The following is a 26,267-nucleotide window of genomic DNA, read 5'->3' as shown; positions in this document are numbered from 1 at the left end:
GTAATTTAGTCAATATATAGGTAAGTGTATAAAATATATTATTATTTGTGTCTTCAAAATACAACTTCCATTTTCTCTGTGAGTCCTAAATAATCAGTAATCGTGCTAATCTCCTTAAGTTTTTAACATTACCACCTAAATCTTCCACATATATATATATACTATACATATATAACAAATTTGTCAACCATATTTGTTGACAGCTATGTTTCAACTTGTTGTTTTAAATGTTATTTAAAGGTTTCAATCCATTTTGGTGTTGTTTATTCTTTGTATCATTCTATTTGTCATCTGTCGTTATATTACTATTCCTCTTATCTAAAATTTAGTAACCATTATTATTATTAATATTATTATAAAATAAGCAGTGCAGCTTCAAATTGCTGTATTTTGAACGCGGGACGCAAGCGCATTAGATTCGTGGGCACACAAAGTGCACAGACTGCAACCAGTTTTAACCGGTTGTTAAAACTGGTTGAAGTCCACAGCTACATAGAATCCTATTTAATAAAAATACATTATAAGTAATCCTCAAGTTACGACCGCCCTTGCGATCAGAATTTTCATTCTTAAGCAAAGCGGTTAGAAACATAGAAGTCTGACGGCAGAAAAAGACTTCATGGTCCATCTAGTCTGCCCTTATACTATTTCCTGTATTTTATCTTAGGATGGATATATGTTTATCCCAGGCATGTTTAAATTCAGTTACTGTGGATTTACCAACCACATCTGCTGGAAGTTTGTTCCAAGGATCTACTACTCTTTCAGTGAAATATTTTCTCATGTTGCTTTTGATCTTTCCCCCAACTAACTTCAGATTGTGTCCCCTTGTTCTTGTGTTCACTTTCCTAATAAAAACACTTCCCTCCTGGACCTTATTTAACCCTTTAACATATTTAAATGTTTCGATCACGTCCCCCCTTTTCCTTCTGTCCTCCAGACTATACAGATTGAGTTCATTAAGTCTTTCCTGATATGTTTTATGTTTAAGACCTTCCACCATTTTTGTAACCCGTCTTTGGACCCGTTCAATTTTGTCAATATCTTTTTGTAGGTGAGGTCTACAGTGAGGTTGTTAAGTGAGCTGTGTTTGACTTTTATGTTCTTGTTTGCCACAGTTGTTAAGCAAATCACGAGTTAAGTGAATCACAGGGTTGTTATGGAAATCCGGCTTTGCTTGTTGGAAGCTGCCTGGGGAGGCTGCAAATGGGGATCACATGACCCTCGAGATGCTGCAACCGTCGTAAATACATGTCATTTGCTAAGCACCTGAATTCCAATCATGTGACCATAAGGATGTTGTGGTGGCTGCAAGGGTATCCATTGTAGGTCACTTTCTTCAATACTGTTGTTAATTTTGGTGACTTAAACAAATGGTTGTAAACTGAGGACTGTCTGAATGCCCTTGCTGGCTGAGTATTTTGAGTGGATAGATGAGCTTCCAAATGTCATTGGGGTCGTTATTGTTGTCACTACCACTATTAGAAACATAGAAGATTGACGGCAGAAAAAGACTTCCTGGTCCATCTAGTCTGACCTTATACTATTTTCTGTATTTTATCTTACAATGGATATATGTTTATCCCAGGCATGTTTAAATTCAGTTACCGTGGATTTAATAACCACGTCTGCTGGAAGTTTGTTCCAAGCATCTACTACTCTTTCAGTAAAATAATATTTTCTCACGTTGCTTCTGATCTTTCCCCCAACTCACCTCAGATGGTGTCCCCTTGTTCTTGTGTTCATAATAATATTAATAATAGGCTAAATAATAAATCAAATAATAAATAATCTTAATAAATAATCAAACAAATAATAATAAATAATAAACAAATAATAAGCAAGTAAATAATCAGATAAACCAAGTAATAAATAATCTTCAAAAAATAAATAAGTTAACGGAGGGAGGGAGAGGCTGGAGAAGGCTGATTTATACACAAGCATAATAATGACAGTAACTCTTCAAAACAAGAGTCATTGGTGATGATACAAACATCCTGGTAAGCCAAGAAATTAATGCTCGATTTGGAGTAAACAGCACAGGGAAGTGAAGGAACTAATGTGTCTTGCCGAATAAACAACAAACAGGTGTGTGTGTGTGAGAGAGAGAGAGACAGAGAGAGAGAGAGACGGAGGATTTGTCCTATTTTAGCTTGCCTAAATCAGTGCCCACTTAAAATTCTACCCAATTTTGGGCACCACAAATCAGAGAGACTGGATACGTTCAGAGGATAACGGAGAGATCAGCAAGTTAGAAACTAAAAATGTATCAAGAGAAACTGAAGAGAATCATTATGTTTCCAAATCCTTATTAATTCTTCTCAAGGCTAAACTTATTTATTGATGCCAAAATTACATCTCGCCAAAGGCAACTCTGGGTATCACAAAACAATAGATAATGCAGCCACTGTAAAACTAAAAGTCTAAAATTCTGCAGCAATAAATATTATAAAAGCAGAAATATTCACCACAGGCAAAGAGAGGATAAACATACAGCACGGAAACTGCTTTGGTCGTGCTGATGGATGATCTCTCGCGGGCCCGGGACAGGGGTTTATCCTCTGTCCTGGTGCTTCTTGACCTCTCAGCGGCTTTCGATACCATCGACCATGGTATCCTTCTGCGCCGGCTGGAGGGGTTGGGAGTGGGAGGCACTGTTCTCCAGTGGTTCTCTTCCTACCTCTGTGGTCGGTCGCAGTCGGTGTTAGTGGGGGGTCAGAGGTCGACCTCTAGGTTACTTCCTTGTGGGGTGCCTCAGGGGTCGGTCCTCTCCCCCCTACTATTTAATATCTACATGAAACCGCTGGGTGAGATCATCCAAGGGCATGGAGTGAGGTATCATCAATATGCAGATGATACCCAGCTCTACATCTCCACCCCATGCCCAGTCAGCGAAGCAGTGGAAGTGATGTGCCGGTGCCTGGAGGCTGTTGGGGTCTGGATGGGTGTCAACAGACTCAAACTCAACCCTGATAAGACGGAGTGGCTGTGGGTTTTGCCTCCCAAGGACAATTCCATCCGTCCATCCATTACCCTGGGGGGGGAAATCACTAACCCCCTCAGAGAGGGTCCGCAACTTGGGCGTCCTCCTCGATCCACAGCTCACATTAGAGAAACATCTTTCAGCTGTGGCAAGGGGGGCGTTTGCCCAGGTTCGCTTGGTGCACCAGTTGCGGCCCTATTTGGACCAGGAGTCACTGCTTACAGTCACTCATGCCCTCATCACCTCGAGGCTCGACTACTGTAATGCTCTCTACATGGGGCTACCTTTGAAAAGTGTTCGGAAACTTCAGATCGTGCAGAATGCAGCTGCGAGAGCTATCATGGGCTTCCCTAAATACGCCCATGTCACACCAACACTCCGCAGTCTGCATTGGTTGCCGATCAGTTTCTGGTCACAATTCAAAGTGTTGGTTATGACCTACAAAGCCCTTCATGGCACCGGACCAGATTATCTCAGGGACCGCCTTCTGCCGCACGAATCCCAGCGACCAGTTAGGTCCCACAGAGTTGGCCTTCTCCGGGTCCCGTCAACTAAACAATGTCGTTTGGCGGGACCCAGGGGAAGAGCCTTCCCTGTGGCGGCCCCGACTCTTTGGAACCAACTCCCCCTAGATATCAGAGTTGCCCCCACCCTCCTTGCCTTTCGTAAGCTCCTTAAAACCCACCTCTGTCGTCAGGCATGGGGGAATTGAGACTTTTCCCTCCCCCTAGGCTTATAAAGTTTATGCATGGTATGTTAGTATGTATGATTGGTTTTTAAATTGGGGTTTTAAATTAACTTAAATATTAGATTTGTTTACATTGTATTATTATTGCTGTGAGCCGCCCCGAGTCTGCGGAGAGGGGCTGCATACAAATCTAATAAATAATAATAATATAATAATAATTCTACGGTCAAGCAACAATTTTTGCTAATTTCCAGCCAAATAAGCACATTGAAGAAGCTGGATTCAAATAACAAACGTGATTAAGTTAATAACCATTGCAAAAATTGTCATAAAATCTGGTCTTGCTCAATTTGCAGCCACAATGATTTTTGATGGACATTCCAGTCCCAAATATAGTTGCAAATTGAGGACTACTACTAGATTCTTAAAATGAGCAGGGGATTGGTTTCAATAGGCCATCCAACTTTAGGATTTATTAACTGAGGTCTGGATTAAGAAAACAGCAGGGCTGAAGTTGATCCTGAATGGGCAGAGATAAATAATCTTAGAGAAGTCAGGATTTATTATTTTTTTAAAAACCTTACTTTCCTTCCAACGCACAACCAAAGCAGGTTAAATCAAAGGTTAAAAGATACAATTTAAAAGACAATCATAATTAAAATGACACCTATCAATCAGTCCATCAACCTGGGGGGGGAGTCATTGACCCCCTCAGAGAGGGTCCGCAACTTGGGCGTCCTCCTCGATCAACAGCTCACATTAGAGAAACATCTTTCAGCTGTGGCGAGGGGGGCGTTTGCCCAGGTTCGCCTGGTGCACCAGTTGTGGCCCTATTTGGACCGGGAGTCACTGCTCACAGTCACTCATGCCCTCATCACCTCGAGGCTCAACTACTGTAATGCTTTCTACATGGGGCTGCAGAATGCAGCTGCGAGAGTAGTCATCGGCTTTCCCAAATATGCCCATGTTACACCAACACTCCGCAGTCTGCATTGGTTGCCGATCAGTTTCCGGTCACAATTCAAAGTGTTGGTTATGACCTATAAAGCCCTTCATGGCACTGGACCAGATTATCTCAGGGACCGCCTTCTGCCGTACAAATCCCAGCGACCAGTTAGGTCCCACAGAGTGGGCCTTCTCCGGGTCCTGTCAACTAAACAATGTCATTTGGCGGGACCCAGGGGAAGAGCCTTCTCTGTGGCGGCCCCGGCCCTTTGGAACCAACTTCCCCCAGAGATTAGAATTGCCCCCACCCTCCTCGCCTTCCGTAAGCTTCTTAAAACCCACCTCTGCCATCAGGCATGGGGGAACTGAGATATTCTTTCCCCCTAGGCCTTTACAATTTACGCATGATATGTTTGTATGTATGTTTGGTTTTATAATAAGGTTTTTTTTAGTTGTTTTAGTATTGGATTGTTACATGCTGTTTTTTATCACCGTTGTTAGCCGCCCCAAGTCTACGGAGAGGGCGGCATACAAATCCAATAAATAAATAAATAATAAATAAATCACTTTAGACACTAATAAGCAGTGAATGCATGCTTATGTTTATGCATATCTATACCGGTATATGTATCTCCAACCAGCATAAAAGTTAACCACAAGAGAATAGTGATTTTTATCTGGGCTGGCTAATCTGACCTAACTAAGCAGGGAGTTCCAAAGGTACAAGTTTAGTAGGGACGATCCCCAATTATTCTTGTTGTGTCAGATCACTGCATCTATTCTACATACATTTAGCTTTAATTATAATTGGTGGTGGTTTGTGCATTCCATTTTTGCCTGACTTCATTGCTTACCTTTGAGCTGTGTACTGTATAGATAAACATGCCAACACAGCACAATGTAGCGGGTGTAGGAACTCTGGCTCACAAAAATACGTGCCATAATCAACCCTCTGAAGGCCTTTTAAGGACTCACGTCTTACTTCTTTATGGGACGTATTTGAGTTGGATTGATAAGTACAAATCTAATAATTAAAACTATGACTAAAAACCCATCATCTTAAAAAACAATCAATATATCACAATCATATACTGTACACACATAACTTTTAATGGCAAGAAGGGGGGGCATGTACTAGATGGGTCTTAAGGCTCTTGCGAAAGGCGAGGAAGGTTGGGGCGATTTGAATCTCTGGAGGGAGTTGATTCCAGAGGGCCGGGGCCACCACAGAGAAGGCTCTTCCCCTAGGCCCCACCAGACAACATTGTTTGGTCAATGGGACCTGGAGAAGGCCAACTCTGTGGGACCTGATCGGCTGCTTGGATTTATGCAACAGAAGGCGGTCCCGTAAGTAATTTGGTCCGATGCCATGTAGGGCTTTATAGGTCATCACCAACACTTTGAATTGTTTTTTTAAATTATTATTATTTATTGGATTTGTATGCCGCCCCTCTCCGTAGACTCGGGCGGCTAACAACAGTAGTACAAAACAGCATGTAAATCCAATAATGAAACAGTTAAAAAACCCTTATTTGTAAAACCAAACATACATACAAACAAACAAACATACCATGCATAAATTGTAAAGGCCTAGGGGGAAAGAATATCTCAGTTCCCCCATGCCTGACAGCAGAGGTGGGTTTTAAGGAACTTACGAAAGGCGAGGAGGGTGGGGGCAATTCTAATCTCCGGGGGGAGTTGGTTCCAGAGGGCCGGGGCCGCCACAGAGAAGGCTCTTCCCCTGGGTCCCGCCAAACAACATTGTTTTGTTGACAGGTCCCAGAGAAGGCCCACTCTGTGGGACCTAACCGGTCGCTGGGATTCGTGCGGCAGAAGGCGGTCTCATAGATACCCTGGTCCGGTGCCATGAAGGGCTTTATAGGTGATGACCAACACTTTGAATTGCGTCTGGAAATCAATCAGCAACCAGTGCAGTCCGCGGATTATTAACAAAACATGGGTAGATGAAGGCCTTGAATCTTAAAATTGCCAAGCTTACGAAAATTAAGGTAAAGGTTCCCCTCGCACAAACGTGCTAGTCATTCCCGACACTAGGGGGCAGTGCTCATCTCTATTTCTAAGCCAAAGAGCCAGTGCTATTTAATGACACACCCACAGTATGGCAGTAAATATTCGGCTGCCCATTACTGGGGAGGGGGTCCTACTTGGAATCCCAACAGACTATCTGTATGTCCCAAAAGCCAGAAGGCATGTATTTCACTACAGAATCTAAATTGGAAGAAATATTTTAAGTCATCCAGTCCAACCTCCTCCTCAGTTCAGGAATCCACTAAACCAGTGCCTTTTAACTTGTAGGTCTACAAAATTAAAATTACCGGCTAGCCTATGATGAAAAATAATATAGTATCAAAATCAAATAATAATAATAATAATAATAATAATAATAATAATAATTTATTAGATTTGTATGCTGCCCCTCTCCAAAGACCCATCCATTGTGAGAAAGGGTTTTATCACCAAATGCACCCGTTTTAATTTCTAATACAATAAATACCCTTTTAATACCCTTCCACCTTTCCACCTCTCACAATACTGGACAACACAGTATCAATAGTAGAGACCTACAAATTTCTAGGTTCTATCATATCTCAAGACCTAAAATGGTCACCTAACATCAAAAACATCATCAAAAAAAGCACAACAAAGAATGTTCTTTCTGCGCCAGCTCAGGAAGCTCAAACTGCCCAAGGAGCTGCTGATACAGTTCTACAGAGGAATCATTGAGTCTGTCATCTGCACCTCTATAACTGTCTGGTTTGGTGCTGCAACCCAACAGGACCGACACAGACTTCAGAGGAGAATCAGAACTGCAGAAAAAGTAATTGCTGCCAACCTGCTTTCCATTGAGGACCTGTATACTGCACGAGTCAAAAAGAGGGCGGGGAAAATATTTACTGACCCCTCACATCCTGGACACAAACTGTTTCAACTCCTACCCTCAAAACGTCACTACAGAGCACTGCACACAAAGACAACTAGACACAAGAACAGTTTTTTTCCTAATGCCATCACTCTACTAAACAAATAATTCCCTCAACACTTTCTACTAAATCTGCACTTCTATTCTACTAGTTTTTCTCATCATTCCTATCACCGATTTCCTCCCATGTTGACTGTATGACTGTAACTTGTTGCTTATATCCTAAGATTTTATTAATATTGCTTCTTCATTGCTTATTTGACCCCTATGACAATCATTAAGTGTCGTACCACATGATTCTTGAAAAATGTATATTTTATTTTACGTACGCTGAGAGCATCTGCACCAAGACAAATTCCTTGTGTGTCCAATCACACTTGGCCAATAAAGTTCTATTCTATTTTATTCTAAATAATGATAAATGTGACCTATTACAAAAAAAGCTATTTTGGGGTCCTTCATAACGTTTTTTAACTGAAAAGAGATTGTGAAAGAAGCAAGTTTAAGAAACCATTTAGCCCTCAAAGAGGGAGAATCCAACACTATCCAAGGCCGCCACTTCTTAACAGTCACTGGCTAGGAGATTCTGGGCATTGAGGTCCATCCATCTTAAAGATGCCGTATGTTGAGAAAAACAGGCCTCAGTTTGTCAGGCCAGGAAATCCCTCATGTTGTTTAGCTGAGCTTTTCTTTTAATTTCAATCCCTTGATTTCCTGCTCTTGATTTTAACAGAAAACAGCATCACTTTCTCTTACCTTTTCCAGGTAGTGGTCGTATAAGAGCCTCGGTGGTACAGTGCTTAGAGTGCAGTACTGCAAGCTACTTCTGCTGATCCCGGCTGCCAACAGATTGGCAGATCGAATCTTAGTAGGCTCAAGGTTGACTCAACCTTCCATCCTTCCAAGGTTGGTAAAATGAAGATGCAGATTTTGGGGGGCAATATGCTTTCTTTGTGTAAACCGCTTAGAGAGGGCTGTAAAGCACTGTGAAGCAATATACAGTACTGTATGTCTAAATCAGTGTTTCCCAACCGTGGCCACTTGAACGTATCTGGACTTCAACTCCCAGAATTCCCCAGCCAACATTCGCTGGCTGGGGAATTCTGGGAGTTGAAGTCCAGATATCTTCAAGTGGCCAAGGTTGGGAAACACTGGTCTAAATGCTATTGCTATACCTCCCCTTTTTGTCTACTGCAAGCTAAACATCTCCAGCAACTTTGAACGGTTTAATTTTCAGACCTCTTATCCTAGCAGCAATCTTGGAAACCTGTTCCAGCTTCTCCATAGTCCTCTTTTAAAGTGATGTTGTTCTCTAGTCATTAAATTATGTCTGACTCTTTACGATCCCCATGGACCACAGGCTCCCTTGTTCTACTTTGTCTCCCAGAGCTTGCCCAAATTCATGTTCGTTGCGTCAATGACACTATCTAACCATTTCATCCACTGCCATCCTCTTCTCCTTTTGCCTTCAATCTTTCCCAGCATCAGTGTTCTGTCGGGCTCTCTGGTAGAATCCTCCCAAAAATTCACAGGTACAAATTTCAGACACACACACACATTTGAAAATTCAAAACAATGTTCTTTATAATGAAAATTCATTTAACCTAAGCCCTCTTTTGGTATAGCAAAGAGCACCGGTCTGCAAACAAACTGGTAATTGGTACAAGTCCCTTATCAGTTCCATGATACCTAGCTTGCAGCTGTGAGGCAATTCACAGTCCTTCTTCTTTCCCAAAGTGAAACACACTTTGCTCTGGTTTAATTTCAAAGCGGGGGAAAAATCAGCACACAAAAGGTCAAAGTCAGTAAAGCAGTCACGAAACACAACGATCAGATAATCTTCCACAATGGCCAAACCTACAGGCTGCTATTTATAGCAGCCTCACTAATTACCACAGCCCCACCCAACCACAGGTGGCCTCATTTTCTTTGATAATAATCTCTCAGTTGTTGCTGCCTATGCATCGCTCTCCGCATGTGTGGCTGTATCATTAACTCTTGTTCTGAATCCAAGGAGGAGCTAGATAATTGATCTCCTTCTGAGCTGTCTGCCCCACTCTCCTCCTCCCTGTCACTCATGTCTTCTTGGTCAGAGGAGCCTTCATCAGCAGATTCCACCGGGGGCAAAACAGGCCTGCAGCGTGTGGATGTCTCCCCCACATCCACAGTCCTTGGGGCAGGAGCTGGGCCAGAGCTAACCACAACAATCAGGGTCTTTTCAAAATGAGTCATTTCTTCTCATTTGGTGGCTGAAGTATTTGAGCTTCAGCTTCAATATCTGTCTCTCCAAAGAAGTCAGGATTCCTGTAGGATTGACTGTCTTGATCTCCTTGCAATTCAAAGGACTCTCAAATGTCTTCTCCAGCACGATTCGAAAGCATCAGCTCTTTGGTCTTCACCCGTCCAACTCTCCCAGCCATACATTACTACTGGGAAAACCATAGCTTTGACTATAATAACCAAATACTTTAGTCTCACCCATGCTTAGGGCTATTATTACCTCCTGTGATCTATGGCACATATGTTTGTTAACACAGCTGACTAACGCTAACCATGGCTTGCTTAGCTGCTGCATCACACCACTTGTGGCTGATGGTCTCTGTTACTCATAAACCAGCGGTGTCAGCAGGAGCTGATTGCTTTCATCAGAATTATGAAAGTAGCATTGTGTATTGTCATCTTACAAGCTTCACTCTTCCGTGAATGACCTGGGATGGCGCAGTGGTTAGAGTGCAGGCTACTTCAGCTCATGCTAGTTGTAGTTCAGCAGTTCAAATCTCACTGCCGGCTCAAGGTTGACTCAGCCTTCCCTCCTTCTGAGGTGGGTAAAATGAGGACCCAGATTGTTGGGGGCAATATGCGGAAATTGCTAGCATGGTTGCCAAATAAAAGGAGTTTGTATGCATATGCTCTGGGAATGTGTTGAAGTATAAAAATTTTGGAAGGAAGTACAGAATGAAATAAATAATATGCTAAATATTAATTGGATAATTACAAAAGAATTAGCAATACTAGTTAAATATGGGGAATTACGAGAATTTAAAGAAATCAAAACAGCAGCTTTGGAAAGCGCTCAAGCAGTAGTTGTATTAGGGTGGAAGGATAGCAATAAATGGACAATCCAGAATTGGTACTGGTACATGGTGGACCACATTCATTTCAAAATTATGGAAATAAGATTAAATAACTTTGATGAAAATAAATTGGAGAAGCTGATGGCACAATGGAATAAGGTGAAAAATTGTATCTTAAGTAGAATTTATGATGACAATGTGAAAAATAAATTCCAATCACTTTTTGTATGTAAAGAAATGTAAACCGGAACTAAGGAAGAAATTAAAACTTATTGTAAATAATAAAACCCCCTAAATGGTGGTGGGGTTTTTATTGGTGATGGGCACGTCTTCTTTTATGTATTTTTTGTTTGTTGTTAATTTAGTAAATAAACCAATAAATTTTTTTTTAAATGATGCTGATTCCCTAAACTGCTTAGAGAGGGTATGAAGCAGTATAAAAGTCTAAATGCTATGCTATTGCTATTCTGGGCATGAAGCAACATTGCAAGGTATGTTGAAAAAAGGGCATGGCTGAGATAACAATATTATGAGGCTGATATATCACACCTCACCCTCCATGTGTCCATTGTTAAGGTCTTTAAAACATAGTCTTCCTTTACAATATTTCCTAGGATATTTCATTTTTCTAGGAGAGGGATGGGTGCTAGCTTCCTTCATGTCCTAAATCCTTCTCACATTTTAAAAAAAAATTATTTATAAAAGAAATGGACAAATTAACAATGGAAATAAAAGATAAAGTTGAGTCAGAATACTACCAAAGCTGGAATAAATTTTACTTTTGGTTAGAAAGTCAGGGAAAACGAAAAATAAAATAAAGACAACCAATTAAATAGTCAACTAACCTAAATAATAGGGAAAGAAAGGAAAAGAGGATCAATTGAATATAGAAATAAAAGAGATACCGATGTAAGACCTATGGAAATAATATATATATATATAGTACAGTATTAGAAATATTAAATGATGGTAATTAAAAAATATTACAGAAAATAAGAAACAGGACTGCCACACATTGTTCAATATTTTAGGTTTTGTTTATGTATTTTTATAATAAAAAAATGTAAAAAAAATATGCAAAAATAGGCTGCCAACCCAAATCTCCTGGCCCAATTTCCCAGGCAGAAACTCTGCTGTTATCTCGGATATCAGCACAGAACCACATTTGGCCGTTTTCCTTTCCTCCCACATTTAGGTATTGCTTCACTCCATGGACCGATACAATTACATAAAACTTTTCCAATTGGTGGATAAGAAAAAAAAAAGCATATTTAACTTTCTTTTAAGCTTTTCATTGCAATTAAGCAAAGCTAGCCCTAACCTTATGCCAATGAGGCTGATCCTGATAAAGAGTTTCGTCATTCTGGAGAGTTTTGTTACTTTTTGAATAAATCTAGCTTCCTTTCATCAAATCTATCGTGATAACAAATCAGCGGAGAAGACAGAGAGAGAGAGAGAAAGAAAGAGAAAGGCAGACTCAGCGCCATGGAGTTACACACTGCGCTTGCGCTTCGCCCAAACCGAGGTCCTAAACGTCCCTTTTTCCGCCCTGCTTCAGCTCTTGCGCGTGCGCAGCATCACGGTGAAGGCAAGAAAGGAGAGCCCGGAAGAAGGCCATTGATTTTATAACCCCGTGCCCTAAGAGTCTTCTCCTACTTCTCGTCTTCTGCGCGTGCGCAATGTCCTTCAACGGAGCGCTTTCTTCGCGCATGCGTAATTCTGCCCGCAAACTGCATTGCCTAATACGTCATATCCCGGGGCCATCCGGTGCATTCTCTCAAGCGTCCGCGCTGCGGTCTTGTCGGGGAGCGCCATGGACGACGAAGAGGAGACCTATCGATTATGGAAAATCCGGAAAACGATCATGCAGGTCAGGAGGAGGAGGAAGAAGGATGAGGCCTGGGAATGGGGGAAGGGCACAGATGACAGAGTTTAGGAGGGAGAAAATGCCCGTTGCTCTTTATTTTATATTTTTTTATCTTAGTTGATTTCGGTGTTCCCCAAAACCATATATACAAAATATTTAGAGATTTGTTTTATTTGGATTATTTTAAAAATAGGCAATGGTTCCGGCTTGTTTGCAATTAAGCTGCAAAATTACTGTATTAGGTTTTTTTGTTTTTTTTAAAGAAATGATGGTAACTTCGTAATAAAGTTGTAGGTCTGGGATGGGGCAGGTCAAAAGCTGTCTGGTTATTGGAAATGACCTAACAGAAGTATCTACTGTAGTCAGCTTTGAAAGATTTCAGAAAAATAGAAGAAAAGAGAGAGGAAAGGAGAATAGAGTAGTATAATTGGATGGAAAATAAAATTAAAACTGTGATATAATGTGAAAGAATGTACGAAAATTAGAATAATGTAAATATAAACAGCATGTCTAAATATATTGTAAATATAAACAATAAGATTAGATTACAGAATGGATATACGGTAATATAAGAGATCGGTATTGATCTGTGTAAAATTACTGTGATGTTTTTAAGAATGAAAAATTGAATAAATAAGGCATTTAAAAAAGAATAGAGAATAGAAATGTAGAATAGAATTTTATTGGCCAAGTGTACATAAAAGAAAAGAAATGTTTGTCAAGAATCAAATGTACCTAATGATAGCCCAGGTACAAATAAACAATCAAATCATATTACAAACCTGTCAATATAAATCGTAAGTATACAAGCAACAAAGTTACAGTCATACAGTCATTTGTGGAAGGAGATGGGTGATAGGAATGATGAGAAGATTAATAGTAGTGCAGATTTAGGAAATAGTTTGGCAGTGTTGAGGAAATGATTTGTTTAGCAGAGTGATGGCATTTGGGGGGGAAACCTGTTCTTGTGTCTAGTTGTTCTGGTGTGCAGTAAAATTAGATCAAAGACTATTAAATAGTCTTAGAGTTGTAGGTTTGGCAACTGGTTCAGTTGTTTGGCAACTGGTTCATATTTATGATCGTTGCTATGTCTCAATGTCATATCTTTTGCAGCCTCTGACAAGCAAAGTCAGTGGGGACCAGATTCACTTAACAACTGGGTTATTAACTTATTAACTGCAGTGGGTCACTTAACAACTGAAGCAAGAAAGATCATAAAATGGGGCAAAGCTCACTTAACAAATATTTCCGTTAACAACTGAAATGTTGGGCTCAATTGTGGTCATAAGTCGAGAAGTACCTGTATTTTGCTGTTATAGTTACTTGCATTCTTCACAATAATATATTAATATATAAATGCATTTTTTTTGTGTCCTTAAATTAGCTGTGTCATGATCGAGGCTACTTAGTAACACAGGATGAATTGGATCAGACTCTGGAAGAGTTCAAATCCCAGTTTGGTGATAAGCCGAGTGAAGGCCGACCTCGGCGTACTGATCTCACTGTATTGGTGGCCCACAACGATGATCCCACAGATCAGATGTTTGTGTTTTTCCCAGGTGATTGTACTAAAATAGATTTGGTTATTACTCCTAAGAACCTGAAATTTGATTGCATCTTCATTCATTCTGCTTGCTTTTCCTGAATGAATTCAGTGACATTTTTATTCAGTTTTTCTTCCTTTCTTTCATGTCTTGCAGTTTGATTTCCTAAAAACCAATCTTTTTTTTGAAAATTCTGGAATGAATTTTGCTATCCCTCTTCATCAGTTCTTTCTGCTAGCTGACTTTTACCATCTATGTATCTTAAGGAAATATACAGTATCTAGCTTTTATTGTTGTATTTTTAGTTATAGTATGCCAGTTAGTTGAACGGAATAAATTTGACATCTGTTTTCCTGTTTTTAAATATGCAGTGGATGCAGTAAGAAACTGGCAATGAATTTTTTATTTACTGTTTTATTTAATTTAATGTCATTTGTTAGTGAGGCAGAAATAAAAACATTGACCAATACACTTATAGAAAAAAACCCTACATTTTTCAGTGCATAGTAACATTATTTTGATGGTAACAACTGTTTCATGATATAGTGCATTTATTCCTGAAGATGATGGCATCTCTTTAAAAAATAAAAAATAAAGGTCAGTTAATGACCAAACAAAAATTTTATACCTTTAAGAGGAGTTCCTTTTCTAAAAAGCCTTTCTAATAGATAACATGCTCATATATTTATAAGAATAAGATATACCGGTAAGTTTTTATACTTACAACTTTCATCTTCCACAGCTGTACTAATTTCTCAACTAAAACAGTTATTGAAGTACATAAAAATAAATGGCATTCCATTAGATAATTTAATGAATACTTAATTCTCTTTCTGCTGTTTTTGATTATATGTCAGGACAATGAAAAAGCTATCGTACTCCTGGAAATTTTATTTGGCTAAAATTCCAGCCACTGAAATTACACTTGTTTGAAACAATGGGAGTTGCAAGCTTCCTGCTTTACTATTAAAGCTCTCAGTTCATTTATTATTAAATGAGAGCTTGAATTCTAATCCTGAAGCAGATGTCAGGCCTAATAAACAAAGTGTTTTATTTCATGGAGATTCTTCACTTACACAAACAAACCAAAATCTCTTTTCAGAGGAACCAAAAGTTGGGATTAAGACCATCAAGATGTATTGCCAGCGAATGCAAGAGGAAAATATTACCCGGGCCCTGATTGTGGTGCAACAAGGCATGACTCCATCTGCCAAACAGGTACCTGAGTCTAAATAGGCAGAAGGGATGTTGATAACAATCTCATAAGGGATCCTGGCTTGTAATTTCCAGGGAACAGTGATCTGTTCTTGGGGGAGGGCTGGATCCCAAGGCTTTGGCTTAAATAGGGAACATCATTCAAATGAGAAAGTTCACAGAGTATTGGTCATAGAAGTCTGTTTCCCCGACCACCGTAATGTTAATATTCATTTCTCATCTTTATGGATGCCACCATACCACTGAATAGCTCATCCAAAGTAGCATAGGATTGTCCAATGGATGGAAACTAATGAAGAATAAAAGCAACTAGAACTGATATCTGAGCTTGAGCTTTAAGATACCAATAAGAGTCCAGAGTATTAAATTAAATTAAGAGGGATTGCAATCTCTGTCCCCTTTTCCCATCCTTTCTCTTCCTAAAATTGAAGTCCCTTTCTTAATTTAGGACCCTTGCCTCAATGTCTCTTCTCTCTTTTAGTCTCTAGTAGACATGGCTCCCAAGTACATCCTTGAACAATTCCTTCAACAGGAGTTGCTGATCAACATCACCGAGCATGAGGTGAGGAAGGAAGGGGTTTGTGTGTTTGTGTGTGTGTATGTGGAGGGACATTGTTTGGGCCTGTGGTGAGTGCATTGAGAGGAACAATATCAGCTCTGCTCTCATTCGATTGACAGAAGCCGTTTCTGTGGTTGTTTACCTGGAAGAGTTTTCTGCGCATAGCAGAAATCTAATTATTTCTATATTGTGTTTTCATTCTTTTCTTTCTTTTTGTCACTACAGCTGGTTCCAGAACATGTTGTAATGACCAAAGAAGAGGTGACAGAATTACTGGCCAGATAGTATCTTTTTACCTTTGTACTTACTGTTTTTGAGCATCTTCCTCAGTTTTCTACTTGTTCTGAGTTGGGTTGCTATTGTCTTTCAGGTATGAGACAGGGGTAGAATTTTCTAGCATTACCCTGTGTTAAGAGAAACCTTTCCAGGCAAATATGTCTAGGATTTTCAATCCCATGAATAGGAGGTTAATGGTAGTCTTATTTGTTTGGGTTTGGATAAGGCCTATAAAACTAGAAGCATAACGGATTGACAAGTAAACCCAATGTAGGAGTAAGCATGTATTCTATTATCTGAAAACAGTTCCATTGACATGCATTAGTTTTCACGGTTTAGATTGTAAACCTGGGTTTACAAAATGCATTTCCCACAATGCATCAAGTGCGAGTTAATCACATCGCTTTGATTCAACCATGATGCTAAAACAGGCCCTGGATTTCTGTTTTCACCAAACCACAAATTACTGTACCAACTTTATTTATCTTAAACCAGCAGGTTGTGTGTGAAACTAGCCAAAATATACTGTGATACCGGTATAGGAAATTTTAAAAAAGGCTCTGTTTTTATATGTTTGGAAATTTTTCCTTTAACTGCTGTTGTCAGTAAACTAAGAGAGAATCAGCTTCCAAGAATACAAGCTGGAGATCCTGTAGCTCGCTATTTTGGAATTAAAAGAGGCCAGGTAAGGAGCAGAGAAAGGGAGTGGGAGAATGTGTCATTTCCCAATAGATTTGATAAATACAGTATATGGAGGTTATAAGTGGCAATACATTCTGATATCTAAATAGAAGCTCAGGAAGCCTGATGATGAGAGAGAAAGGGAGGGAGAGAGGGAGAGAGAGACTTTTTTGGGTTTTGTATTTCACAGAGGCATTTACAATGATACCTCGTCTCACAAACCCCTCGTCATACAAACTTTTTGAGATACAAACCCAGGGTTTAAGATTTTTTTGCCTCTTCTTACAAACTATTTTCACCTTACAAACCCATCGCCGCTGCTGGGATGCCCCGCCTCCGGACTTCCTTTGCCAGCAAAGCACCTGTTTTTGCGCTGCTGGGATTCCCCTAAGGCTCCCCTCCATGGGAAACCCCACCTTCCGACTTCTGTGTTTTTGTGATGCTGCAGGGGAATCCCAGCAGCGCAAAAACGGGCGCTTCGCTGGCAACGGAAGTCCGGAGGTGGGGTTTCCCAGCGAGCGGAGCCTCAGTGAAATCGCAGCATCGCAAAAACACAGAAGTCCGGAGGTGGGGTTTCGAGGACTTCGGTGTTTTTGCGATGCTGCGATTTCACTGATGCTCCCTTCACTGGGAAACCCCACCTCTGGACTTCCGTTGCCAGTGAAGCGCTTGTTTTTGGGCTGCTGGGATTCCCCTGCAGCATCGCAAAAACACAGAAGTCCGGAGGTGGGGTTTCCCATGGAGGGGAGCCTTAGGGGAATCCCAGCAGGCCAAAAACGGGCACTTCGGCTGGCAAAAGGGGTTAATTTTGGGCTTGCACGCATTAATCGCTTTTCCATTGATTCCTATGGGAAACATTGTTTCGTCTTACAAACTTTTCACCTTAAGAACCTCGTCCCGGAACCAATTAAGTTTGCAAGACACGGTATCACTGTACTTGGATTAAATGGGTTTGGGCTTTTGTTAGATAAAAAATCTGCATCTGGAAAACATTACTCCTTCCTTGTCCTATTTTCCCCACAACAACCACCCTGTGAGGTATGTTGTGTAGAGAGTAACAGGTCCAAAGTTGCCAAATCCAGGATACTTGGAGAATCAGGTTGGGTGAAGGGTGAACCTGTTTGATCCGTATAACAGCTTGCGTAATGAAATCCTGAAATGTTGGTTGTCCATCAGCCATTTTACAGGGATTTATTGTATAACCGATCTGAAAAATAATCTGAATAATTTTCTTTCTCTATTGTCCACGTGGTTTCTTCAGGTGGTGAAGATCATTCGGCCTAGTGAAACGGCCGGGCGTTACATCACTTACAGGCTGGTGCAGTAGCCAAGTTTCATATAAGGTACTATAAAGTGTTGGTTATGACCTATAAAGCCCTTCATGGCAACGGACCAGAATATCTCCGGGACCGCCTTCTGCCGCACGAATCCCAGCGACCGGTTAGGTCCCACAGAGTTGGCCTTCTCCGGGTCCCATCGACTAAACAATGTCTTTTTGCGGGACCCAGGAGAAGAGCCTTCTCTGTGGTGGCCCCGACCCTCTGGAACCAGCTCCCCCCAGATATCAGAGTTACCCCCACCCTCCTTGCCTTTCGCAAGCTCCTTAAAACCCACCTCTGTCGTCAGGCATGGGGGAACTGAATTTTTTTCCCTTACCCCTAGGCTTATAGAATTTATACATGGTATGCTTGTTTGTATGATTGGTCTCTTAAATTGGGGTTTTTTAGATTACTTTTTAATATTAGATTTGTTACATTGTTTTCTTTATTGTTGTTAGCCGCCCCGAGTCTTCGGAGAGGGGCGGCATACAAATCAAATAAATAAAATAAAATGTTTCATTATTTTAAAGGTTGTTGAAATAGACATTCCTTCCTTCCTCTTTCATGCTTCCTTCTGCTCTGTCTGCTTTGTGCAGGAGCAGGAGTTGGAAAGTTGAAACGTTATGTATCTTTGTTATTCATTCTGATTGGCAGGGCTGATAAGACAGTCCATGGTTTTCTTTTTCACTATGGAACAGGGCCTAGCTTGGGAGAGGAGGAGACATATGCAAATCAGGACATCAACTGTTGTTGATGGTGAGCCTATTGGCTACCATCCAGACCCTGTGATTAAGCACATCTGTGATGTCTTAATTGGTATTGTAGTTAATCAGCTAATTGCGACATGGATACAGAATTCAAATTAGACACCACTAATGCTGGCATCTCTTATCCTACAGCAACGTCTGAAGCTCTTTTAACCTTGCCCTGGAGATGCCGATCTGCTTGCTCAACAGTCCTGAGCATAAGGAAATACAAGAGTTTACAAGAATGTGAAGAAATGTACCGACCTGAGATTTTGAACTTCAAGCTTCTAGTCCTTTCCATTCAACCAATCGGCCATGAAGAGAAAAGGAGTCATCAGCAGCACAGGAAATGCTCTGTTGATTTTTCCAGAATGGACTTCATGTTGCTTGTATAAACTGGATTTAGAATTTGTTGACACCACTTTTCTGGATTTAGGTTAGTTTGGGGTAAATATTTAAAGCAGCAACAGTTTAATTTTCCAAATCTGGATGAAGGCTTCAAATGTGGGAGCTTTCTTATTCCTTCTGTAGCTAACGGGGTAAGAAGGGGTAGGAAGCCCCTTTTTGGTTGGGTACAGAGGTTCCATTGGATGTGGCTTTTGGTGGACTTTTGTGGGGGAAGAGTGGAGTTCTAAGGATTAAAATGGGAGACTAGGCCATTCATCTCCTAGGAATGTAAAAGAAGATGCAGGGAGTCATCTGTAATTATGGACGGTCACTTTTGTCTTGAAAAAAATGACTTTTACAAACCTTGGAAAGATAACCTGAATTCTTCAGAAGGTCCCTGAAGACCTGCTGCCTTCCCTGTTGTCTGTTAACTGTCGTTTTTACTGCTAAGGCTCGTTGAATTTTTTTATTTCAATAAAACAGTATATTTTATCCCCCCCCGGTTCCTTTAAGATGAATTGGGAATCCTCACCCATTCATATTTGCTGGGGGGAGTTCCCTTCAATCTATCCAAAATGATCCAAGGGTCTGTTCTGGGTCCTATTCTTTTTAATATGTTTGTGAGTGACATAGGGGAAGGTTTGCCTATTTGCCGATGACTCTAAAGTGTGCAATAGGGTTGATATTCCTGGAGGCGTCTGTAATATGGTAAATGATTTAGCTTTACTAGATAAAAGGTCAAAGCAATGGAAACTGCAGTTTAATGTTTCCAAATGTAAAATAATGCACTTGGGGAAAAGGAATCCTCAATCTGAGTATTGTATTGGCAGTTCTGTGTTAGCAAAAATTTCAGAAGAAAAGGATTTAGGTCTTAAGCATAAAACATATCAGGAAAGACTTAATGAACTCAATCTGTATAGTCTGGAGGACAGAAGGAAAAGGGGGGACATGATCGAAACATTTAAATATGTTAAAGGGTTAAATAAGATCCAGGAGGGAAGTGTTTTTAATAGGAAAGTAAACACAAGAACAAGGGGACACAGTCTGAAGTTAGTTGGGGGAAAGATCAAAAGCAACATGATAAAATATTATTTTACTGAAAGAGTAGTAGATCCTTAGAACAAACTTCCAGCAGACGTGGTAGATAAATCCACAGTAACTGAATTTAAACATGCCTGGGATAAACATATATCCATCCTAAGATAAAATACAGAAAATAGTATAAGGGCAGATTAGATGGACCATGAGGTCTTTTTCTGCCGTCAGACTTCTATGTTTCTATGTTTCTATCCTACCTGTGGCTGTGGTATTGCAGTTCAGGGGTAACAAATGTTAACAAAATTTTTTATTTTGCAGCTAGCCTGTCCTTGAGAATTGATTCTCTCTAGGACTTCTTTTCTCTTGACAGAAGCAGGGAGGGATGAGGGGTATGGAACCAACATCATGCAAAACCCAACCTCATATTTCATTCATAAACACCATGACCAAATAAATTGACCAGGGAAACGCAGTGAACTTAATATACCTAGACTTTAGCAAAGTATTCGACAAGGTGGACCATAATCTACTACTCTGCAAAGTAAAGAAAAGTGGGATAGACAGTAACACAACAAAGATGGATTGAATACTGGCTGACTAACCACACCCAAGGAGCAGTCCTCAATGGGTCTATGTCCACATGGAAAGAAGTAAGCAGCGGGGTATCACAAGGATCAGTCCTAGGCCCAGTACTCTTAACACAGGAGTCTCCAAACTCAGACAATTTAAAACTTGTGGACTTCAATTCCCAGAATTCTGGGAGTTGAAGTCCACAAGTCTTAAAGTGACAGAGTTTGGAGACCCCTGTCTTAACATATTCATCACCGACGTAAGTGAGGGAATAGAGGGGGAATTAATTAAATTTGCAGACGACACTAAGCTGGCGGGAGTGGCCAATACCCCAGAGGATAGGCTCAGGATGCAGAAAGATCTAGACAGACTTGTACAGTGGGGCCAAACAAAATGAAATTTAATGTAGAGAAAATTAAACTCCTACACCTAGGTAAGAAAAACCCAGAACATACGTACAAACTGGGTGAAACCACACTCAACCCAAGTGACTGGTAGAGATCTAGGAGTCTTGATGGACAACCAACTAAATATGAGCCAGAAATGTGCAGTCTGGGATGGTATAGGGTCTCCTGCACCAGAGGGAGGTTGGACTAAAAGACCCTTAGAGTCCCTTCCAATACACTATAAATAAATAAATAACATAGAAACATAGAAGACTGACGGCAGAAAAAGACCTCATGGTCCATCTAGTCTGCCCTTATACTATTTCCTGTATTTTATCTTACAATGGATATATGTTTATCCCAGGCATGTTTAAATTCAGTTACTGTGGATTTACCAACCACGTCTGCTGGAAGTTTGTTCCAAGGATCTACTACTCTTTCAGTAAAATAATATTTTCTCATGTTGCCTCTGATCTTTCCCCCAACTAACTTCAGATTGTGTTCCCTTGTTCTTGTGTTCACTTTCCTATTAAAAACACTTCCCTCCTGAACCTTATTTAACCCTTTAACATATTTAAATGTTTCGATCATGTCCCCCCTTTTCCTTCTGTCTTCCAGACTATACAGATTGAGTTCATTAAGTCTTTCCTGATACGTTTTATGCTTAAGACCTTCCACCATTGTTGTAGCCCGTCTTTGGACCCGTTCAATTTTGTCAATATCTTTTTGTAGGTGAGGTCTCCAGAACTGAACACCCCACCCAATGATCTCTATTTAAATAAGGGGGTTTTGAAGAGGAATATCCATTGGTTTCTGAACAGTTCTTAAAATGAACGGCGCTCATCTTAAATAAAATACGGAAAAATTTTCAGCACAGTTTTGTGGGTAGGAGAAGATGGGTAGCTAGCAACCCCATTAGTAAAAGGTCTGAATTAGCTTGTTTTAATTGCAAAATGAGCTCTGGTAGGCAGTTCACTGAACACAGTGTAGACGTTTGTTGCACAGCAGCTAAATTATATATAAAATATTTCTATGGTAAGGTAATCATTACTTGAAAAGAGGTTATTTATAGTGATGGGCGAACCGAACCCGCACAATTTGGGTCCGTACTGAATTTTGTGGTGTTCGGTATGCCGAACACGAACCCAATTTTTTTTGAAACTTCGGGCAAAGTTCAGGGTCGTGTTCAGCGTTCGGAGCTTTGACGTCACCGGCAGGTTGCTAAGGACGCCAAGGTGATCACTTCCTGGATTCCATTGAATCCAGGAAGTGATCACCTTGGCGTCCTTAGCAACCTGCCGGTATACGTGACATCAAAGCTCTGCTCCCGGAATCCCCATTCGGTTCAGGTTCAGCCGAATTTTACGTAAAGTTCGCCCGAACTTGTCGAACCCGAGCACCGTTGGTTCGCCCATCACTAGTTATTTATAAATTACTGATAAAAAGAGCCGTTGTTTAGTAATTGCCTCGTTTAGCAACTGTTCACAGTTAACAACCGATGGGGAAAAAATTACTTTGCAATCTATCCTTGCATTTAGAATCTTTGCAGGTCTGTAAATCTGAACAGAGTTCTTAAGCACAGCCGTGGCGACTCTTAGCCAAACTGGGGCATGGTTAGACTCAGGGCAATGGGTGAATCTAGACAGACCGTAGGGTTTAACTGTAGTTACAGAATCCCTTAACCGGATTGTACCTGTGGTTTATAGCAGGCTTAGTTACCACGGTGCTAGTTTGCATATCATGGATGGATTAAAGGGATGGGTGGTTTTTAATCTGGGCTAAACCTCTGAATGTAGAGAGAGAAAGAAGATGTGGGCTTGAAATGGGGTTATGGCAATCATGCCTGCTCCATTTACCTTCTGAAAGTATAGAAAAAAAAGCAGTTGGGAGAGGCTCTGTCCATTGACACTAATCCTGATTAGCCCGTTGGATTTTTCATTCGTTTTAATGAGAAGTATTGAAAAAAATCCAGGAAGTATTCCCTAACCCAAAGATTCATACATATATATATATATTGTTAGTCAAAATGTGACTGGCTGTGGTTTGCTTGTATTTGTGGGTCTGGTTTCTTAATCACTGTTAAGTGGTAGCTTAGACTATCATTCAGCTATGGTGTGGAGTGATCCTGGATCTTTGTCAAACTACAATATTGTTTGTTGTCTGTTGTTACATTGTGTGAATCCAGCCAGCTGTCAACCATGATTCAGAACATGATTCAATGTGACATAGGAGCTGAGTCTCGCTGTTTAGAAATACAGCAGTCTAAAGGATTAAAAACCGAGATTGCTGGGTGCGAGTCCCTCCTGAGGTTGGACCCAGGGGTTCAGGTGGGCTGTTGCTCACATACCTGTCTCCCAGCTGCGTGACAACGGCCCTGCCTGCGCTACTTGAGGTGGTAGCCGAGCTGGCGGTGGAGTTCCCCAGACTTATTGTCTTGGGGGACTTCAGTCTACTGTTGCTCGGTGAATCCTTTGAAATGGCACAGGAGTTCATGGCCTCCATGGCAACCATGGACCTGACCCAAGTAGTTCAGGGTCCGGCCCACGAGGCAGGACACACGCTCGACATGGTATTTCTCTCGGAGCAATGGAGTGATGATCGGAAGTCAAAGGGCTTAGATATTCTGCCTTTGTCATTGTCAGATCATTTCCTGCTGTGGCTCGACTTTACAACTCAATCCTCTACCGCAGGGAGGCTGAACTGATTATGCAGTTCCTCCCTGGGCATCTAATGGATCCAGAGAGATTTCAGAGGGTGCTAGGAGATTTTCCAGACTCGCTTATTTATTTATTGGATTTGTATGCTGCCCCTCTCCGTAGACTCGGGGCGGCTAACAACAGTAATAAAAAACAGCATGTAAATCCAATACTAAAACAACTAAAAAACCCTTATTGTAAAACCAAACATACATACAAACAAACATACCATGCATAAATTGTAAAGGCCTAGGGGGAAAGAATATCTCAGTTCCCCCCTGCCTGGCGGCAGAGGTGGGTTTTAAGGAGCTTACAAAAGGCGAGGAGGGTGGGGGCAATTCTAATCTCCGGGGGGAGTTGGTTCCAGAGGGCCGGGGCTGCCACAGAGAAGGCTCTTCCCCTGGGATTCGATTTATACACAATCCGGCAGAGTCACTTGGGAGGACCTGGAATATGGCATCAACAGAGGCTCTTGACCTAATTGTGCCTCTGCGACCTCTCTGTGGCAGTAGACCCAGGAAAGCTCCTTGGTTCACAGAGCAGCTGCGGGGGATGAAACGTCAGAAGAGATGTCTGGAGCAGCGTTGGAGGTCCAGTAAATCTTCGGGCGTTCCTGTTCTGCCAGGCTCTCTGGTAGGAGCCTCCAGAAAATTCAAGGGTACAAATTTCAGACACACACACGTTTGAAAATTCAAAACAATGTTCTTTATCCCAAAAGTCAAAATAAACTAAGCACTCTTTTTGTATTGCAAAGAGCACTTGTCCCAAAACAACCGGGTAGTCTGTACAATTAACCTTAAGCAGTCATTAAGTACTTAGCTAGCAGCTGTGAAGAAACTTCACACCCCTTCTTCCAACGAAGTGAGACACACACACACACGTTGCTCTGCTTTGTTTTCAAAGGCGTGAAAAATCAACAAGCAAAGTCCAGAAACCCAGGATTCCTGACGAACTGCGATCAGATACTCTTCCACAACGGCCAAACCCACATGCTGCTATTTATAGCAGCAGCCCTAATTACTGGAGCCCCACCCAAACACAGGTGGCCTCACTTATCTCCTGTAATATGTCCTTACTTGGTCTCTTCTACCCATAATTCTGCGCTTGCGTGGGTCCAAAACGTCTTCATCCGAATCAATGGAAGATAAGGGAGATTGACTGCCTGGGCTGTGTGCCAAGCCCCCCTCTTCCAAGTCACTCCCACCTTCTTCGTCCGAGGAAACTAAACTCTGAACTGACTCTGTCGGCAATAACACAGGCCTGTGACATGTTGAAGTTTCCCCTGCATCCACCTCCACATTCCCTGGGGCAGGAGCTGGACCAGAGTCAACCACAACACAACTGAACACTGTTAAGATCTTATATTAAGGCTTATCTAGTGGCGATCAAGGCGACAAGATCTTCCCATCTTTCTGTCATGATTTGATCTGTGGAATCTCACCCGGCCACCCTGTCTAGGGTGACCCGCTCCTTGACACAGGGGAAGTGGTGGAGTCGTTGCAGGGTAGCACTGAGGGATTTAATCAGTCTCACACAGACAAAGTCACTCAGATCTGGAAAGACCTGGACTCCCACTGGGCAGCATCGATTGAGGTTACTGGGGCAAGTCTTAGTCCACTTATATGGGACGAATTTGAACTTGTGATACCTGATGAAGGGGACAAGGCCATATAAGCTGTGAGCTCCTCCACCGGTTTGTTGGACCCATGTCCCTCCTGGCTGGTCTCAGCCAGCAGGGAAGTGACACGAGGCTGGATCCAGCTGGTTGTCAATGCTTCCTCGAGGGAGGGATTCTTTCCGCCTCTGTTGAAAGAAGCAATTGAAGCCTTCCCTGGATCTGGCTATTTTAAACAATTCCCAACCATAAGTCTAGCACCAATTCTCCCAACAGAGCTTTAAACTGATTGGCAGGAAGGTCAGAGGGACACGCCCACTGTAAATGCCTGATTGGTCGGATTGTAAAAAGGTGCCAGAATGTTGTGGTTAGCTGTGGCCCAGCTCCTGCCCCAAGGAATGTGGAGGTGGAGGTGGGGGAAACATCCACATGCCACAGGCCTGTTTTGCTCCCGATGGAATCTGCCAACGAAGCCTCATCTGACCAACCAAGCCTCCTCTGACCAAGGAAGCGAGAGTGACAGGGAAGAGGGGAGTTTGGCAGACAGCCCAGGAGGAGATCAATCATCTGTATCATCCCTGGATTCTGAACAAGAATTAATGACCCATCCACGCATGCGTAGAGTGATGCATAGGAGACAACAACTGAAGTATTATTACAAGAGAAAATGAGGCCACCTGTGGTTGGGTGGGGCTGCTGTAATTAGTGCTACAGATAAAAGTGCAGCCTGGTGTTTT

General features: G+C 41.5%; 1 protein-coding gene across 1 annotated transcript; it reads left to right on the top strand.

Annotated features, from left to right (window-relative positions):
* Window positions 1-12,387: 12,387 nt before the first annotated feature.
* POLR2E (RNA polymerase II, I and III subunit E) lies at window positions 12,388-19,717 on the top strand. Its single transcript, XM_070732653.1, has 8 exons — window positions 12,388-12,501; window positions 13,883-14,057; window positions 15,145-15,260; window positions 15,739-15,819; window positions 16,042-16,100; window positions 16,699-16,777; window positions 18,035-18,116; window positions 18,992-19,717. Exons 1-7 carry the CDS (start codon window positions 12,445-12,447, stop codon window positions 18,098-18,100), a joined length of 633 nt encoding a protein of 210 aa, XP_070588754.1. The 5' UTR covers window positions 12,388-12,444; the 3' UTR covers window positions 18,101-18,116; window positions 18,992-19,717.
* The last annotated feature ends 6,550 nt before the right edge of the window (window positions 19,718-26,267 follow it).

Source organism: Erythrolamprus reginae, chromosome 1, assembly GCF_031021105.1.
Source record: "Erythrolamprus reginae isolate rEryReg1 chromosome 1, rEryReg1.hap1, whole genome shotgun sequence".
NCBI lineage: Eukaryota > Metazoa > Chordata > Lepidosauria > Squamata > Dipsadidae > Erythrolamprus > Erythrolamprus reginae.
The sequence above is the reverse complement of the archived record's forward strand: the minus strand, read 5'-3'. Positions and strand labels throughout refer to the sequence as shown.

Coding starts and splice junctions, on each gene's coding strand:
- POLR2E (XM_070732653.1), top strand. CDS start 12,445: ATGGACGACGAAGAGGAGACCTATCGATTATGGAAAATCCGGAAAACG. Junction 12,502..13,882: donor TCCGGAAAACGATCATGCAG/GTCAGGAGGAGG, acceptor TCCTTAAATTAG/CTGTGTCATGATCGAGGCTA. Junction 16,101..16,698: donor ACAGAATTACTGGCCAGATA/GTATCTTTTTAC, acceptor TGCTGTTGTCAG/TAAACTAAGAGAGAATCAGC.